Here is a 19,100-nt window from a genome sequence, read left to right as displayed (position 1 = left end):
GGAGACTGACAAAGATCGATAACAAGTTTATAGGAGCGCGCAAAGAACTGTGGAACGAAAGACGTTAGGCGCAATGTTAAAGGCAGCAAGAGAGTGGTGTGGATCAGCGAGCAGACGGGGATAGCCGATATTATAGTTGACGTCAATGAAAAAAAAAAAGGAGCTGGGCAGGCCATGCAATGCGTAGCGTGGGTACCCGGTGGACCATTAGGGTTACAGAATAAAATTAAAATTATGAGGTTTTACGTGCCAAAACCACTTTCTGATTATGAGGCACGCCGTAGTGGAAAAGCTCGGAAATTTCGACCACCTGGGGTTCTTTAACGTGCACCTAAATCTAAGCACACATGTGTTTTCGCATTTCGCCTCCATCGGAATGCGGCCGCCGTGGCCGGAATTCGATCTCGCGACCTTGTGCTCAGCAGCCCCACACCATAGCCACTGAGCAGCCACGGCAGGTGGGGTTACAGTTTAGGTGCCAACGGAAGCGAAGCGCAGTTGAGGATGGCAGAAAATTAGGTGGTGTGATGAAATTTGGAAATTTGCCGGTGCAAGTTGGAATCAGCAAGACAGGGGTAATTGGAGATCGCTGGGTGCGGCCTTCATCCAATAATAATATTTGGGGTTTTACGTGCCAAAACCACTTTCTGATTATGAGGCACGCCGTAGTGGAGGACTCCGGAAATTTCGACCACCTGGGGTTCTTTAACGTGCACCTAAATCTAAGCACACGGGTGTTTTCGCATTTCGCCCCCATCGACATGCGGCCGCCGTGGCCGGGATTCGATCCCGCGACCTCGTGCTCAGCAGCCCAACACCATAGCCACTGAGCAACCACGGCCGGTGGCCTTCGTCCAGCTGTAGACGTAAAAGATGATGATGATGCTGCTGCTGCTGCTGCTGATGATGATGATGAATTAACTAGACACGAGTAGACGTTGTTACAATGCATGAAGTCACAGCTAGCGAGCTGCTGTTTTGAATTCCTGGGGCGGTATTCTCGGGTGATCGCTCGCCTTCGGCGGTATTTTCACTTTCGTGACATTTTGTCAGACTCACCCCCATCTTCTCAAACCATCTCCAACTCGAAGTTCTTCCTGCACTCCACGGAATCGAGCAGTTAAAGCGGCACCCCTCGGCTGAAGACGCTACGATTGTCGAGAATTGCTGTGGTGTGTCAATGAAGAGCAGTGGCCACTTCCCTCAATGGCGGTGCGGTCATCCGCTTTCTTGAGTCGAGGTGGAGTGTTGAGTGGAGGGACGTTCTAGAATACGGAGATCAGCCGACGAGAGCCAGTGGACTTCTTTTCTAGTGTTTGCCCGACCCTTGTGCGCACGCGACCAATGCCGATCTCCGAAAGTGAAAGTCCCAGAATGCGTCTCCAGTGGGTGTCGCCACTCGTCTTTCATGTTTTGCGTCTTTTTCTGGCTTAGGGCCGACTTACGCCGCACCCGCACGCCGCACCGTCACGCCGGTGCGCATATTTCGGTTTACACTGCATGTGCGGGCACAGTGCAAACCTAAATGTGCGCGCCGGTGTGCGACACGTGCATGTTTGTCGCACGACCGCATGTGTGCGGCACGCGTGTGGTGTGGCATGCCGCTCGAGCGCAAGTCGGCCCTTACCAAGCCACGTGACCCGGTAAGCGCGACAAGTTCGCCATTTCCAGGAGCGCATTTCTCTAACGCAGCTCGAGTGGGCATTCGTTGTTTGTTGTTCGCCTAATGTCACCAACACCGCGGCGCTCTCTGCAGGCTCATCAAGAAGTGTCACAGCTGCGTGCCGAGCTGCAGGACACCAACAGCCGCATCTCCAGCATGGCCGCCGCCGTGCAGATACCGTCGGCGACGGCGGGAAGCCCGGCCTTCCTGTGTTCCAACGCCGGCTACGCGTCGCCGTCTCCTCTGTCCTCTTCTGGTGAACCCCCGCCGCCCCCGGCGCCAATGTCGTCGTCGTGTCCGCCCAACATTCCTCAGCAGATCATACCCAGTCTGCTGAAGTCCTGCCCTCGATGTCAAGGTTCGTACGCAGTGTGGCTTCACTACTTCCTTATCGCTTTTGCACTTAGCCTTCTACAAGGCTAAGTGCAACGAAGCCATAGGCCGAGTAAGAAGCTTACTTTCAGATAGTGTGCATACCGAGCAGCCAAACATTGAATCAGCCTCCGCGAAGAAATTTACGTTAGAAATACGATGAACGCGTCACGAGAGGCTCGCAAAACCCAGTGTGTGTGTGTGTGTGTGTGTGTGTGTGTGTGTGTGTGTGTGTGTGTGTGTGTGTGTGTGTGTGTGTGTGTGTGTGTGTGTGTGTGTGTGTGTGTGTGTGTGTGTGTGTGTGATATCGAAACTAAAGAAACAATGCCGCCGTTAACACTTGCCAGAAGTGGCGCATGACCCGGAACGCACGACTCCTCGGCATGACCTCACAGATTTGTGGCTCCCCGCGGCTGCAAGTTGCGGGGTGAAAAATCTCAAAGGCAACGTGCTTGGTCTTAAATGCTTTAATCCCCAATAGCAAGCGTCGTCTGCTTAGGTGCTAATACCGGCTGCAATAAAGAAAATTCTAGGCAATTACCATCCCTGCAGCTTTATCAAGGTTGCTTCAGTAGTATATACAACTCATAGCTAGTTCAGCCAAAGAAATTTTGTTGCCGTTTTCCTTTAATGGAATATTGGTACGACATTTGTCTCTTTTATTCTTTCTTTCCTTTAAATCGACGTCCCAACCTTCTAAATACTGGAAAATAAATACTGGAAAGTATCAGAGGCATCAGAGCACCATAAACCATTACAGTACTTGTTTCTTACGTCTTACACAAACGCTCATGTGCTTCTATATACCAGGTGCTCTTTCTTTCTTTCTTTCTTTCTTTCTTTCTTTCTTTCTTTCTTTCTTTCTCTCTTTAGCTGCAGAAGTTTTCTGACAATTCCCTGTAGCGAGTAGCACCATTCTAATCAATTAACTGAATTACATGGTGAGGCTGACATTACTTTTTCGGGAAAGCAAAACGCTTAATTGAATAATTAACATAATTGCGTTTTTGACTTTTTTAAATAATTACGTTACTACAAATATTGTAATTTGCGATTTGTAGCCGATGAGTTCGCAAGTCATATCCACTTGGAACGAACTCTCAGGATGGCACTAGTTCGGAACTTTTAATTTTCCAAGAGTACCCCAAAATGCAGTGGCGTTCCAGCTACTTTTGTGTTTCAATACAGAAATGAGAATTTTTATAAAAAGTGTGATTGCGACATCAGTGCATTCATACCGCAAGATTGACGGTGCATAGAGGTACAAATTGAAGGTGGTACAAGTCTATGCCCCTACATGCAGTCATGATGACCAGGAAGTCGAAAGCTTTTATGAAGACGTGGAATCGGCGATGGGTAAAGTCAAAACAAAATACACTATACTGATGGGCGACTTCAATGCCAGGGTAGGCAAGAAGCAAGCTGGAGACAAGTCAGTGGGGGAATATGGCATAGGCTCTAGGAATAGCAGAGGAGAATTATTAGTAGAGTTTGCAGAACAGAATAATATGCGGATAATGAACACCTTTTTCCGGAAGCGGGTTAGTCGAAAGTGGACGTGGAGGAGCCCGAATGGTGAGACTAGAAATGAAATCGACTTCATACTCTGCGCGAACCCTGGCATCATACAAGATGTAGACGTGCTCGGCAAGGTACGCTGCAGTGACCATAGGATGGTAAGAACTCGAATTAGCCTAGACTTGAGGAGGGAACGGAAGAAACTGGTACACAAGAAGCCAATCAATGAGTTAGCGGTAAGAGGGAAACTAGAGGAATTCCGGATCAAGCTACAGAACAGGTACTCGGCTTTAACTCAGGAAGAGGACCTTAGTGTTGCAGCAATGAACGACAATCTCATGGGCATCATTAAGGAGTGCGCAATAGAAGTCGGTGGTAACGCCGCTATACAGGAAACCAGTAAGCTATCGCAGGAGACGAAAGATCTGATCAAGAAACGCCAATGTATGAAAGCCTCTAACCCTACAGCTAGAATTGAACTGGCAGAACTTTCTAAGTTAATCAACAAGCGTAAGACAGCGGACATCAGAAACTATAATATGGATAGAATTGAACAGGCTCTCAGGAACGGAGGAAGCCTAAAAACAGTGAAGAAGAAACTAGGAATAGGCAAGAATCAGATGTGTGCGTTAAGAGACAAAGCCGGCATTATCGTTACTAATATGGATGAGATAGTTCAAGTGGCTGAGGAGTTCTATAGAGATTTATACAGTACCAGTGGCACCCACGACGATAGTGGAAGAGAGAATAGCCTAGAGGAATTCGAAATCCCACAGGTAACGCCAGAAGAAGTAAAGAAAGCCTTAGGAGCTATGCAAAGGGGGAAGGCAGCCGGGGAGGATCAGGTAACAGCAGATTTGTTGAAGGATGGTGGTCAGATTGTTCTAGAGAAACTGGCCACCCTGTATACACAATGCCTCAAAAACTCGAGCGTACCGGAATCTTGGAAGAACGCTAACATAATCCTAATCCATAAGAAAGGGGACGCCAAAGACTTGAAAAATTATAGACCGATCAGCTTACTGTCCGTTGCCTACAAAGTATTTACTAAGGTAATCGCAAATAGAATCAGGAACACCTTAGACTTCTGTCAACCAAAGGACCAGGCAGGATCCCGTAAAGGCTACTCAACAATAGACCATATTCACACTGTCAATCAAGTGATAGAGAAATGTGCAGAATATAACCAACCCTTATATATAGCTTTCATTGATTACGAGAAAGCGTTTGATTCAGTCGAAACCTCAGCAGTCATGGAGGCATTACGGAACCAGGGTGTAGATGAGCCATATTTAAAAATACTGGAAGATATCTATAGCGGCTCCACAGCCACCGTAGTCCTCCACAAAGAAAGCAACAAAATCCCTATAAAGAAAGGCGTCAGACAGGGAGATACCATATCTCCAATGCTATTCACAGCATGTTTACAGGAGGTATTCAGAGGCCTGGAGTGGGAAGAATTGGGGATAAAAGTTGATGGAGAATACCTTAGCAACTTGCGATTCGCTGATGATATTGCCTTGCTTAGTAACTCAGGAGACCAATTGCAATGCATGCTCACTGACCTGGAGAGGCAAAGCAGAAGGGTGGGTCTGAAAATTAATCTGCAGAAAACTAAAGTGTTGTTTAACAGTCTCGGAAGAGAACAACAGCTTACGATAGGTAGCGAAGCACTGGAAGTGGTAAAGGAATACATCTACTTAGGGCAGGTAGTGACCACGGATCCGGATCATGAGACTGAAATAACCAGAAGAATAAAATTGGGCTGGGGTGCGTTTGGCAGGCATTCTCAAATCATGAACAGCAGGTTGCCACTATCCCTCAAAAGGAAAGTGTATAACAGCTGTGTGTTACCAGTACTCACATATGGGGCAGAAACCTGGAGGCTTACGAAAAGGGTTCTGCTGAAATTGAGGACGACGCAACGAGCTATGGAAAGAAGAATGATGGGTTGTAACGTTAAGGGATAAGAAAAGAGCAGATTGGGTGAGGCAACAAACGCGGGTAAACGACATCTTAGTTGAAATCAAGAAAAAGAAATGGGCATGGGCAGGACATGTAATGAGGAGGGAAGATAACCGATGGTCATTAAGGGTTACGGACTGGATTCCAAGGGAAGGGAAGCGTAGCAGGGGGCGGCAGAAAGTTAGGTGGGCGGATGAAATTAAGACGTTTGCAGGGACAACATGGCCACAATTAGTACATGACCGGGGTAGTTGGAGAAGTATGGGAGAGGCCTTTGCCCTGCAGTGGGCGTAACTAGGCTGATGATGATGATGATGATCTAGAAACGTATCCTCAGAATTCCAAGTCGATGTGCCTTGCAAGCCCACCAGCTACAATTTGTAGATTGTAATGTGTACTCTAAATCAATTAGAAAAAATATTTAATTAATGAAATATTGTTGATTCCTCAATTACGCATCTGATTTCTTGTGTGAGTAATGTCTGCCTAAACGAGTACTCTAGTTCAAGGGTTATACTTTCTTTAATTTGACGTTACAAAATATATCCTTTTAATTTGGTGAAATTTAAAAAAGATTCAACCCTTCCCCTACAGAAAAATGTGGGTAAGCGAAGCCTGACCTGCGTGCCCCTGACCTTCGTCATGGTTAAGTAAACCATAAGTAACGGGGCCGGATGGTTTCGGCCTCACGCTCCCTCAGCTCGGTATCTTCTCGTTGCTGTCAGATTGCCTGGGCTCGGGCGGCTCTAACGGCTGGATCGGTGCGCCGACGGTGAGCCCTTTCACGGGCCAGTTCTCGCCGCCACTCGTCGAACGCTGCCTGTTCGTTGGAGGAACGCACAACGCGTGGGCGTTCCATCTGTTTTCCTAAACTGCACTCAACGGAAACGAAGCCGGCGCAGCACGCGCGAAATCCTTTCCTGCCCTTTCCCTTCCCGGCGGAAGCGGAACCGCTCTGATTGGTATCGTGCGTGGCATGAGCGCGCGCCTATGCAGCTGGAATCCCTGCCAATGACTCACGCTCCAGCGCCCTTTATCGCAGCTTCTCTGTTCTGGGAGCAACTGTTTGTTCTTTTTGCGTGATCACGACAACGCCACTTGTAAGCTAATACAAGTTTCGCTTAAAATAAAACACCCCGTAAATGGGTGCAGGGTAAGTAACCCCAGGTTGTCAAAATTAATCAAGAGCACTCTACTGCTGCGTTTCGCAGTTCCCCTTTTCTTTCCTTTTAGATGCTAAACTGCATCAATCAATCGTCAGCAATGGATTCATAGTCATTTATCATTATTTTCTTGTGTGAAGTTGAACGTCTATGAAGTGTCTACGAAGTTATCTGGGAACGCTAGAAGACTGTTCTTTACGTTCCTTATCATAAACCGTGTGGAAAAGGGTATATTTCATCTTTGTGCTATCCTTCTTTCTTTAATTGTAAATGACTGATCAGTGCTCGAGAACAAACTACTAGATAGCCGGAGGGTTTCACTTCACTTATCATCCTAATTCATACAACTACGTGTATAACACACACACACACACACACACACACACACACACACACACACACACACACATATATATATATATATATATATATATATATATATATATATACTTAACGCTATTTGGAAGCCACCGACATACTGTTCTGGCGGCCACTATTTCTAATCCGTAATGAATAAATCAATCAACCAATCAAAAATGCGGATCATCTCACCGTGTCCGCATGCTCCCGCTCCTGTAATGTCACGCGCATTTCGGCATTAGTGCGAACGAACGCGAATGCACACAGTTGTCGTTGAAGTGTCACTCATTACTTAGAGGAGTATAGAACATGCAGGTGAACTGAAAACCTCCTAAGAACGAAAAAGGAAAACGAATAACCGCATTTCTCTTGGCAAGCGCGACTGTGCGTACTGGCCCATGTGAGCGTTTTAGTCCTTCAAGTAACACTTTTCCTCTCAAAACGGTGGCGGATTCCGGACGCTGATTCGCAGCGTCCGAAATCGACTCGACGTGGAACCGCCTGAGGAGTTGCGTCTCTTCAGGCGGTTCCCCATCGAGTCGATGGTGCTTGACCGAGTTCTCCCGGTTGCGAACCTCGGGATCAGTATCCATGGCTTCCGTCTCGTGGGTGCGCACGCTCGTTTCGGATTGTCGACGGATACGTATGGGCACGATCGCGCTCGCTCGTATGCTTTCGCCTACGGCAGCCTCTTCTTCTGCCGGGCGCTGCAGCCGCGGCCTACCCATGGTGACGGCCGGGAATGCGGGGCGTGACGTGCGTAATTCAATACAGATATATACAGTTCGTCTGGGTAGCGTGACGTTCAATCATCTTTCTTTAAGAAAGATGGTTTTTTTTTCTTTTTTTCAGATCCTAAGCCGAGTTCGCGTTCACGCGCACTTGTCTCCGATGAGCAGGAAAGCTCAGGTAATCGCGACAGGAGTGGTGTCATGACTAGCAGAAGCAACTTGCCCTTCCACCGAACTTCGTGCGCATGCGCTACTCTTGCTGAGCTCGTCGCTTCGCGCCGTTATCAGGCACTAACCGGCCGGCCAGTAGACGCTGGCGCGGTACTGCGAATGTAAACTGTACACTGCTCTACGCAGATGTGTAAGTTGACTTTCCTGCAGTGCGTTTTCGGCGCTCACGGACGAATCGGTGAGACATAGAAAGCCTCGCCTTAATAAACACCTAACGCAAGCCGTAACATTAACCGTACCAATCATCGACGTTGCAGAGGGCCTGCTAGAAGACGGCTACCGAACGGCGGACTCGGAGCCCAAGGCCGCCGTCAGCGTCCAGACGGACGAAGTGACCACGACGACGACCACCACCTCTGCGGCGAACGTGAACGGAGGCGTCCGCGACTCGGTCGAGGAGGACGACGGGGCGGCCGACTGTCTTCCGCTCGAGGAGCGCCTCCAGCGGCTGCAGGAGGACAAGCGGCAGCTCGCGCAGCACAACCTGAACCTGCAGAAGGAGCTGGACGAGCTCAGGGCCGCCCAGGCAAAGCAAAAGCTCTGCGCCCTGGAAGAGCACGACCGGATGCAAGCGGAACTCAGCAGTGCCAGAGACGCCCTGTCAGGTATGCGTTGCGCGACTTCTTTCAGACTCTGTATCTGCGACCGTCGTTATTTGGTTCCCTGTTGTGATTGTTTTCTTAGCTCTATTTTAAGGCTTGACAAGAGCGGGGGAGTACCACAGTGTCGGCTGCATCACTACTATTGTTGTTATAGAGGCACAGCCACTGTGGTAGCCAGAGCCATAGCCACGATAAGTGCCCCCCCCCCCCCCCCCACTCTGCTACGCGAGCTCTCAAAGCCCGAGCTTTATACTACGTGCGCGCGTTAGTTCGCGGAAAAGGCGAAGAACATGCGCGCTCTAAATTCTAGCGTAAGCAGAGGGAAACGATGTCGCAGCTCGGCAGACTTTTTAGACTCAGACGACGGTCCTTCTCGGCGCAGTCGGCGCGTACAAAGTGGCGATTTCCAACTTCCTGCCCCGTTTAAGCTCTTGTTAGGCTCTGAAAAGCTTGTTTCGGAACCTTTCCAAGCGTCTTTCTTTCTCTTTTGTCACTTTCGTTCGCTGTCCTCTTACGCCGTTGCTGGACCCTTAAGCTTCCCGGAACACTTGGAAGAACCGCTTTTACGAACTGTGATGTCCGCGGCTACTGCTGTTTTTTATTGCCCATTTAAACTCCTGTTAGACTCGGAGCAAGTTAAGTTTAGGGGCTCTATAGGGAGCCCCGTCTTTCTCTCTCTTTCCATGTTTTCTTCAACAAGATTTGATTTCTGTTTTCTTTCGAGAGCACGTTGGGTACTTCTTGGAAGGAGCAAAGGTGTTTTCTTATTGAGCGTTGGAGATATTTTTTTTTTAATGCGCGTGCTTTTTCTCAAAGCCATTACGCCGTTCGTCGTTTCTAAGAGAGCGCACTTTAGAGAGTCTCATTCTGGTTTGTTAATTACCGTCCCACCGTTGTAGTTAGCGACACGAAAACCATCGTCTTTGGGACACCAAATATCACTTTGAACGACGGGGAAAGACGGAGAGCTTTCCTTGCGTACCCACGGTGGAAGTAACTGTCGGTCTTGTATGGCTCTTAGTGGGTGTACCATGAACTACTAATCCGGCAGTGTTTTGTAACTCTAACTTAAAGCTTCGCAGTAACCCCCGCGGTACCTGATCCGCCTCGGGGAATAAGCTGTTGCGACGCTCAGCTACAGACCAGAAGGTCATGGCGCCGCAAATCATAAGAGGCCGAAATGGGGGGGGGGGGGGGAGAAAGAAAGATGCTCTAGTAGACTGCGAGAAAGCCGGAGTCTTAAGCATAAAAAAATGCCCCCTATTTGCTGCCCGGCGACGGGAAAGGAGGAAATGGATCAAAAGTGAAAAGCGAGGACAGTAATTATAAATGCGCAAAGGAGCGTAAGTCGGTGCTTAAATAACAGAGTTCTCATGTATCGCGCTCACAGCTTATCTGGTACGTCTGTAGACCGCGGAAAGCGAACGAATGCTCTCGCTGGCTTTAGCGCAGATATACGTTGCGGCCATTGTCCCAGTATCTTTTGTTTGGCAGTGACCGCGTCGGTCTAGTGCGTCTAGCAGGGTACGCATCAGTTGCATCTCCGTTCTGTATATCTATAGCGTCGGCGAATATGCCAGTGGGCGCGCGACTGCCTCGTCAAAGCCGCAAGCGTCACGGGGATACGGCTGTCGGCTACTACAAGAACAAAGCATACGACCTAGCAAAGCGCGACACCAAATCGCAGACATTACAGCTGTGTTTCATCAGCCCGTGATAGTCCAAGTGGAAGACACAGCTGAAGATCAAGCGTCAAGTGAAAGCAAATAAATTTTGTTAGATGGTGATCTACCTTATCGTTACAAAATATACTCTGCGCTGCCCACTTCTGGGCCTCCTCCAAGGTTGCAATACGTTGATCAAGATCATTTAATAAAATAACTAATAAGTAATGCGTTTGATTGATTGATTGATTGATTGATTGATTGATTGATTGATTGATTGATTGATTGATTGATTGATTGATTGATTGATTGATTGATTGATTGATTGATTGATTGATTGATGGTCGTTTGGTCTACGCTCAAAAGCAATATGTAGGCTCTCTTGGAATGGATAGGGTCGCTGCGAGCAGTATGATCTACAAAAGCCTTAATTGCTCGTAACGCAAGCCACGGTCGGCTGTGTGGTGATATTGACGAATAATCTCTCTCTCTCTCTCTATCTCTCTTACACACACTCTCGCGCGCGTGCAGCTCTGAAGCAGGACCGCAAGCGGCTGAAGGCGGAGAAGTTCGACCTGCTCAACCAGATGAAGCAGCTCTACGGCACGCTGGAGGACAAGGAGAAGGAACTGCGGGACTTCATACGCAACTACGAACAGCGAATGCACGACAGCGACCACAGCCTCAAACAGGTGCGCGAACTACGCCTCCCTCGTCCGTGCGCTGTCGTGGCACACGCGTGAGTTGTTCGAACCGTGCTTTACTTCTGAATACCTCGCCAGGAGGCATATCGGGAAGTGCAATCAATGGAGACATATTGGCGATCGGAAGAAATGGGGGAATCGGGCAGGTCATGTGATGCTTAGAAACAGACAACCGGTAGTCTACTACTAGAATTGCAAAATGAGTGCCGTGGGAAGAAAAGAATTTACTCATGTACATCAGCAGGGTATTAGGCGGTGTGATAAAATTTGTAAATATTCGGGCACAGGGTGGAGACAGCTGAGGAGAAAAGAGAGGAGGAGTGTTGCTTGCTGCAGGCGGCTCTAGCCTTGCAAAAGTTGCCGGCAATTCCTCCACCCAAACGCCACCTATTGAACGCGCGCTGCGATCTGAAACACTTCGCAGTCCAGCTTACAAACCCGGTTATCGAAAACAAGTTGACAGGGAGCCAAATACGTTGCCTGTCATCCAAACCACGGCGACCCACACGGCTCGTCATTCACTCCCCAACCCTGTATAATGGAGGAACTTTAGCAGGAGCCGAAGCACCTCCCTTCAGAATATCCATTGTCCTAGCGGGAACAAAATATCGCTTGCATTTGAGCGCATGTGGTGTCGTCTTGCGCTTGAGCTCATCTACTAATATATCACGTTCTGCTTCACATTCCGGACACTTCAGCACGTAATTATCCATGTCGCCAAGAGCTTGACAATGGACACATGACGATGATGGGTCAAGTCTTGTCTTGTCCCGTCAAGTCGTAGTTTCGCGCTGACCCTGTACGGATGCAATATAGAAGAAGGTTAGTAGGAGTAATAAGTGAAGATCGCAGAGCACAGGCGTGCAACAAAAGCGATATACATCGTCAATGCAAAGCCCACAATACGCGGCAGGCATGTAGTTACATTATCATATAGGGTGTCCCAGCTAACGTTAACAAAAATTTCAAAGAAAACAATATTTTTTTTAGAGAACAAAGTGGAACATACACTCATACGTCAGAGGTCTGACGACCGGACACCGTAGGTCTTACAATCGTATCTTGCAACGTGTTTCCTTAATATTTTATTTTTCTTGGAACAACTTGAACAACTTTAGCTGGGACACAAGGTAGAAGCGCTTGTTCTAGCTCGCTCGCTCATGTTAGGCAGACTCAAGTCTAAGAAACGTAACGAATAAAACTATGGGGAGCATAGACCCGCATGCGCCTTGTTCTATGCGTAGTCTCCTTAAAGAAAACCCGCACACAGGGTCGTGCGCGTTTCCTTTGTTCTCTGCTTGTGTCCGTTGTCGCTCGCGCTGTTTTCGACCGTGCTGAACAGGGTTGGCCGGCTGTCGCACGTGGTGTGTATCCGGTTACGGCGAGCCCCAACACGAGGGTTACGATTTGGGCTCGTTGGTATATATGTCATCACGAATGCGTTGAGAGGGGACATTCTGTAAGAATCCACCTTGTGGACATGTCCATATCATCCGTTACTGAAATGCTGACTGGCTGTGGGCGCCTGTCTCCTTCTGAAGTGTACCCCGGCCAAGCCAATCAGAATATCAGCAGCAGAGGGAATGGACGCGTCCACTAGGTGGGCACTTACGGAATACCCAGCCCGGTATAGCGCAACAGTCAACAGTCAGCCAGCGCTGTCTCGTTCTTCATCTGCGTGTATGTACAGTCGCATGCATGCAGTATATGAGCTGCAACACGGTGCCCGCGGTTGAAGGGGCCCCAATACTGCAAGACGGCACCGACGTACAAAAAATTGGAGAGAACTGAATGGCATTCCGATTACTGGTATTTACGAAACCGACTCTTCGCATGTCGGTGCTGCCTCGTATATAGTACTGGAGCGCACTTCGACCTCGGGCATTGTGTTGCGCAGCTCGTATACTCCACGCAACTGCGTCTCGTCTCGTTTCGCTGAGCGCCCTTGTTGCAACGCGAGAGCGTCGCTTGATGCACGGCTGCGACGTACGTCCCAGCTGGCGCAGGAGCGAGAGGAGTGCGACCGCGAGCGCTGGAACCTGCTGAAGCACGCTCGCGACGAGGCCGAGCGCAGCGTGGCCCTGCGAGCACAGCTGGGCATCAAGGAGGCGCAGATCAAGCAGCTCCAGGAACAACTGCAGCAGGTGTGTGTGTGGCTGCGCGTATATCACCACCAGCAGGGCGAAGGAGTGGTGCGTTTTGTGTGGTCGAGCTAAATAAGGGTGGACGAAAACGATCTGGACAGGACAAACGTGCTACTTTTACCACATATACCCGGGAAACATGCTGGGGAAGGTCTCTGTCTCGCTATCTCGGTTATCATCAGCGTACAAACTTAACGTATTTATTTGTGCGTTAAGGGACAGGAAGAGAGCAGTATGGATCAGAGAGCAAACACGGATAGCCGGTATTCTAATTGACATTAAAAGAAAGAAAGGGAACTGGGCAGGTCATGCAATGCATGGGTTGGATAACCAGCGGATCATTAGGGTTGCAGAATGGGTGCCAAGAAAAGAGAAGCGCAGTCGAGGACGGCAGAAGACTATAGGTGGGGTGATGAAATTAAGAAATTCGCAGGCGCCAGCTGGAATGGGTTGGCGCAGGACAGGGGTAGTTGGAGATCGCAGGGAGAAGCTTTCGTCCTGCAGTGAACATAAAATAGAATTATTATTATTATTATTATTATTATTATTATTATTATTATTATTATTATTATTATTATTATTATTATTATTATTATTATTATTATTATTATTATCACTTGCGCATGCATCTCTGAGCACGCAGGCATGTTTATAGGCTGCCTTTGCGCCCGACACATATCAGTGCCCAATAACGTGTCGCGTATACACGTGTAACACGAACGACGCGTCTAAAATGTCGCCCGTTTTAGATGCTTCTCCTCTAAACCAAAGAAAGAACAGCGTTTTAGTTGTTTACTAGTTTTTGAGAGGTCGCATTCTTTGTACATAAAAGCGTATCGCTGCGCGATCACTTTCACATCACGTTAGAACATAAGTAGTCATGGCCGCATCATTATTTGTTATGTCCTCGATGCATAAAACGAAATTATTTTCTTTATTTCTTACATTCTATCATTATGCGGACGGATCTCTTGTTTTCCTCATATAGGTGCATGAAATAATGAGGGTCAGATAGTTATACTGTACTCCTCGTCTCCCTATTCATCTTATGGCCACCTTTCCCCTACAGCTGTGTTCCATTCTCTTTCTCTCAGCTCTCTCTCTCTCTCTCTCTCTGCGAGCGTGCACGCGCACTGTCTTTTGACCACTTAGTTCGTTTTTCAATCTCCTTACTTTTCCGTATTCGAGCAGTGCTTAAAGCAGCGCGGCGCTCACTCTTCAGCAATGTTAAAACATTATCACGGAAACTGGTGTGTAACTAGGGCTAAGGCGCTGTAACGTAAAACTATTCCAAACTTTTCTATTACCTGCCGTGGTTGCTCAGTGGCTATGGTGTCGGGCTGCTGAACACGAGGTCACGGGATCGAAACCCTAGCCGCGGGACCCACGTTTCAATGGGGGCGAAATGCGAAAACACTCGTGTACTTAGATTTAGGTGCACGTTAAAGATCCCCAGGTGGTCGAAATTTCCGAAGTCCTCCACTACGGCGTGCCTCATAATCAGAAAGCGGTTTTGGCACGTAAAACCACATAACTAAACTTTTCTATTCCAGCTCTGCAATCGGCCCTCCGCGAGTGGTAAAAAAATTTTCGGGCCACGCCCACTTCGCCTGTCTGTCACGCGACGTCACGAAAGCCGCGATAACAACCCATCCGAAATGTCGTGCACACTGATTATGCATGATTAGACCGAACAAAAGAAAAATAATTATTTCTGATTCGACGTCTTTTGGCACTACAGGCCTCAGCTATTGGTCAAAAGATATCTGGCTGAGCCAACTTCGCCTGCCTGTCACGCGACGTCACAGAACCGCGAAACCTCACTGCGTCAAAGTGACATGTACGCGTTAAAGATGCATTATTATGCCGAACAAAACTTTGTTCGGCAATTAATATGCCAAACAAAGCAGCCGGAGACTGCCCCATTCCGAAAGGAAAAGAACATGGCTGCCGCCGATCGCTCACGCGCTGGTTATTCGCACTTGCCAGAGAGCATGGCTTTGTACGAGTATAACAAAACTTTTTGCGTGGCAGTAAAACATTATCGAGCCCTCTCGGCGGGATTACGACGTCGCTTTGCCAACTTTTCTTTGCTGAGGATCCGTTTTAGCGGCATTCTTAAAGGGACACTAAAGGTTACCAGAAAGTAAAGTTGAAGTGGTAGAGCAATGTTCTAGAACGTCTAAGGCGTCAATATAATCGCGAACAGAGCTTTAGTAACCGAGAAATTGAGGTAAATGCATGACACGATTTGAGACCCCCCAGCGACATTCCGGTACTAGCCCGATGACGAAAGGACTCCTCATAATTTGTGTTAATAATACTCAACTACTAGTATTAAAAATATCATTTCATTCGATTATAAGACGGAAAAAATGCTACTTGTCTACGTCTATTAGATTCTAAGAAAAAATAACATTTTGACGTTACCCTTCATTAATATGGGTGTTCGAAAGGTTTCGTTTTCGCTCGACTCTGCGCGCTCGACTCTGCGCCGCGCACGCTTTGGAGTTTCAGTAGTTTCGTTATCGCGTCGTGCTGTGAGGGTTCTGCTGGCTCGCGAAACTTTCATTTGGAACAAACAGCGAGAATGCCACGTCCATGTGATGTCGTGGGAAGCCCTCGTTGCTTTCCGGCTCCGGAGAGCCGGTGTCGAGGCCGCCGTCGTATACGCAACGACGCCGGCAGTGCGAGCCCTCAGCAGCAGGTCGCGCTCGTCGGTGCTCAAATCGCTGAAGTTGAGCCCACCATCACGAGCCAATCTGTCGGTGTCAGGGTCCATTGCGACGAGCGTCGAAGTTAGCGTCACAGAATGAAGTACCAGCTTATGGGCGTCTTGCGCTGGAGTTTGAGGTATAGTAGCGGCGCCTCGTGGCGGTGCGGGAAACGACATCTGGGTCGTGCCAGCTTGGGTCGTATTGAGCCCTGGCTGTGGCGAAGCACGTTTCTAGGCCGAGTTTTGCGTCGATTCGCACATTTTCATGCCCTGTTGCGAGTGCGAAAAGGCTCGTCGCTTCTCATAGACCACGCCGACCACGCTGCGAGCGCGCCGCAGCCTATAGTTTAACGAAAACGGACTCTCCGTGTGCCGTGGGACGTAATGTGGGACGCAATTCGTTTCTCCTTCCGCTAGCCACCATACTCCCGCTTTCGCTCTGCTGTCGGCTCTGTCTTGGCTCTGTTTCTGGCCGCGCGTTCGCGTTTTGCGCAGAAAAGCCGTAGCGCCGTCTGCGGACGCCGTTCTACTCACCGATGGCGCAACGTCACTATGAGACCATGATGTCAGTACTCCTCGATCGGAGGGCGGGCGATTTGAACTGCGCTAGAGGTACGCGGACGCTTCAGAACGCATTTTCTCTTAAAATAAGTCTCTCCTTGGCACGAAACAAGCGTTTCGAGGTTTCTGTGATGGTATTTCAACAGTCCACGTTGACTTAATAGTAACCTTTAGTGTCCCTTTAACATTCCGTTGCACGCCGCCGCGATTTTCGACCAGCCACCACGAGCTAAGCAAGGGAAAGCACACGAATCGCAGATGCCGGCACCACCCTCTTTATCCGGTTATCTATTTTCACTACGCTGGCTCGGCCCCATCAAACCCCCTCCACTTGCGCCTGCTCCTCGCCTCTTGTTAGCCAATTAGATAAGAGCGCTCAATGTATATAGGCAATGTTACTCGTTTTGAACGCAAACGAAAGTGACCTCTTATAAACGAGGAGATGTCTGATTGGGCTGTTCAGACAACGCTTCGGGTCATCGGCCAATGCTTGCGCCAGCTGTTACGTAAAATCGACGTCAGGAGATTGAAATAAAAACATATAAGAATAGTTTTACGTTATAGGACCCCTATACTACATTATTTATGCGTGATCCGCATGCTCGCGTATGCAGACCGCCTGCCGCGTTCATTCATGCTCGATCAGTACAACATCGGTCATCGAGTACCTGTGAGAAAGAGAGTTCAAAAGCCAGTACTGCAGTATCTCTATAAAATAGTCCCGCATGCTTATGTTTAGTTTCGTACCGACGTCATGCCGTGTGGCAACCCAAGCGGTGAGAAAAAAAAAGGCCACTATGCAACACATGCTGTGGGAGTGCAATGTAGTTATCGGAGGGATGGCAGTTACTCCAGAGACCCTGTCGTCGAGGTGGGCCGCCGCTTTGCACAGCTCAGACCTCGGAATCCAGACGTGGGCAATCCAGCAAGCCCGTGAGGTGGCGTTGAGGCAGGGCCTTGACGTTCACCCGTGGGGGACCTGAGCCTGGGTCGCGTTAAACCTTGCCGGACGTACAGGAAAGTTGTATCCATCCATCCATCCATGCAACAAATGTTGGCGACTAACGCAACTAATTTTTTGTTTAGTTCGATCTTTTGAGTACGAGAAATAGAAACCTGGCAGAAATAAATAAATAATACACTTGTGTGCAGGTTCAGGAAAAGCTGACGTACCTGTCAGACGTGGAGAGCCTGCAGGGCGTCGCTGGAAGCAGCAATGGCTTCCAGCAAGGCGCGCTGTCTCGACGAAGCTGCCGCAGTCCTGCTGTTGCAAGCGAGCCGCCCGTGGTCACCCTGGGATACGACTCCAGCCCCAGCCACCACGGTACGTACGAGTCAGTTTCGCGTCTCCAAGCACACGCGTGGCATATTGCACAGACAAAACTAGCAGACATGCTCTTCTGCTCTGTCAACAGCAAGTGAACTATTGAAAACCCCACCATACATTGTTTAATCTGGTTCCGCTAAAGCAACACTTTATTTCTCTTGCACTTTCTTCAGCGTACATACCAGGGTGACTAAAAGCGGCCGTCTGCTGTAGCTAGTATGCGATTTCAGTGATTAGCTGTATAAATCTCCCATCACCAGAGGTTTATTTGACGGCTGCCAGTTCCAAACGCTCGCGAGTGTATTACTAGCAGGGCGTGCCTCCCGGGAAGTCACGTTGAAAACCGCGAATTTAACTTTATTGATCTGTATTTAAAGGATCAGTTGGCGCCGATGTTTGCGCCGGCTACTTGTTTTCGCAGGGTAAGTAAAACTAAAAGCATGCGCAGAAAGACGGAGAAACAATGAAGGTATACCTTCAATGCTACGTCAGTGTTTTTTCTGACTGTAGTCAGACATCACGAACATTTCCGTGGCTCCGTAGACGACTGAAGTAGGGCACCGAATGGAGTGAAAGGGCATTCACGGTGCTGCCACTCTGTCCTTCCGGCTTAGAAAAGTTGCTTGCGCGGATCTTCACAGCGATGTGCTCCAAAAGCCTTAATAACCTTCTTTCCTGAAAGCGATACTGTATTCATGTATCAGCAGTTAGCGTGTCATTGTGTTATCTATCTATCTATCTATCTATCTATCTATCTATCTATCTATCTATCTATCTATCTATCTATCTATCTATCTATCTATCTATCTATCTATCTATCTATCTATCTATCTATCTATCTATCTATCTATCTATCTATCTATCTATCTATCTATCTATCTATCTATCTAGCTAGCTAACTAGCTGTCTGTCTGTCTGTCTGTCTGTCTGTCTGTCTGTCTGTCTGTCTGTCTGTCTGTCTGTCTGTCTGTCTGTCTGTCTGTCTGTCTGTCTGTCTGTCTGTCTGTCTGTCTGCCTGCCTGCCTGTCTGTCTGTTCAATTGACTTAAATAACTGTGTTTAATTGCAGGAACTACAGAATACGCAATTTCCTTACTGTTTTGTTTTTGTATTTTTTCTAGATTGACTGTCTGTAAGCATGTATTTACGAAATTCGCTTTATACTGCCGAAAAATTTCAACACCATCTTATGTTATCGTCCTTCGATAATCGAACAACCGATTGTTTTCGGAGGAGCCGGAGACACGATAGTTAGCATTCATTGTGATTTCATCCGACTAGATCACTCACACTCTCTATACTGGCAGTAAACGGTATAATTGACATCTCTAAACGACAGCAAACGTCCATTATTTCGTTCCTTTATAGAATACATGATAG

General features: G+C 48.3%; 1 protein-coding gene across 2 annotated transcripts in view; it reads left to right on the top strand.

Moving 5' to 3' along the window:
- Liprin-gamma (liprin protein kazrin) overlaps positions 1-19,100 on the top strand; it is a 248,475-nt gene that overhangs the window by 191,399 nt on the left and 37,976 nt on the right. For both annotated transcript variants that reach the window (XM_075686163.1, XM_075686162.1), the window contains exons 3-7: positions 1,757-2,021; positions 8,261-8,608; positions 10,801-10,961; positions 12,971-13,117; positions 17,547-17,718. In XM_075686163.1, coding sequence (XP_075542278.1) covers positions 1,757-2,021; positions 8,261-8,608; positions 10,801-10,961; positions 12,971-13,117; positions 17,547-17,718 — 1,093 coding nt within the window. The remainder of the gene's footprint in view (positions 1-1,756; positions 2,022-8,260; positions 8,609-10,800; positions 10,962-12,970; positions 13,118-17,546; positions 17,719-19,100) is intronic.

This window comes from Dermacentor variabilis, chromosome 3 (assembly GCF_050947875.1).
Source record: "Dermacentor variabilis isolate Ectoservices chromosome 3, ASM5094787v1, whole genome shotgun sequence".
NCBI lineage: Eukaryota > Metazoa > Arthropoda > Arachnida > Ixodida > Ixodidae > Dermacentor > Dermacentor variabilis.
The sequence above is the reverse complement of the archived record's forward strand: the minus strand, read 5'-3'. Positions and strand labels throughout refer to the sequence as shown.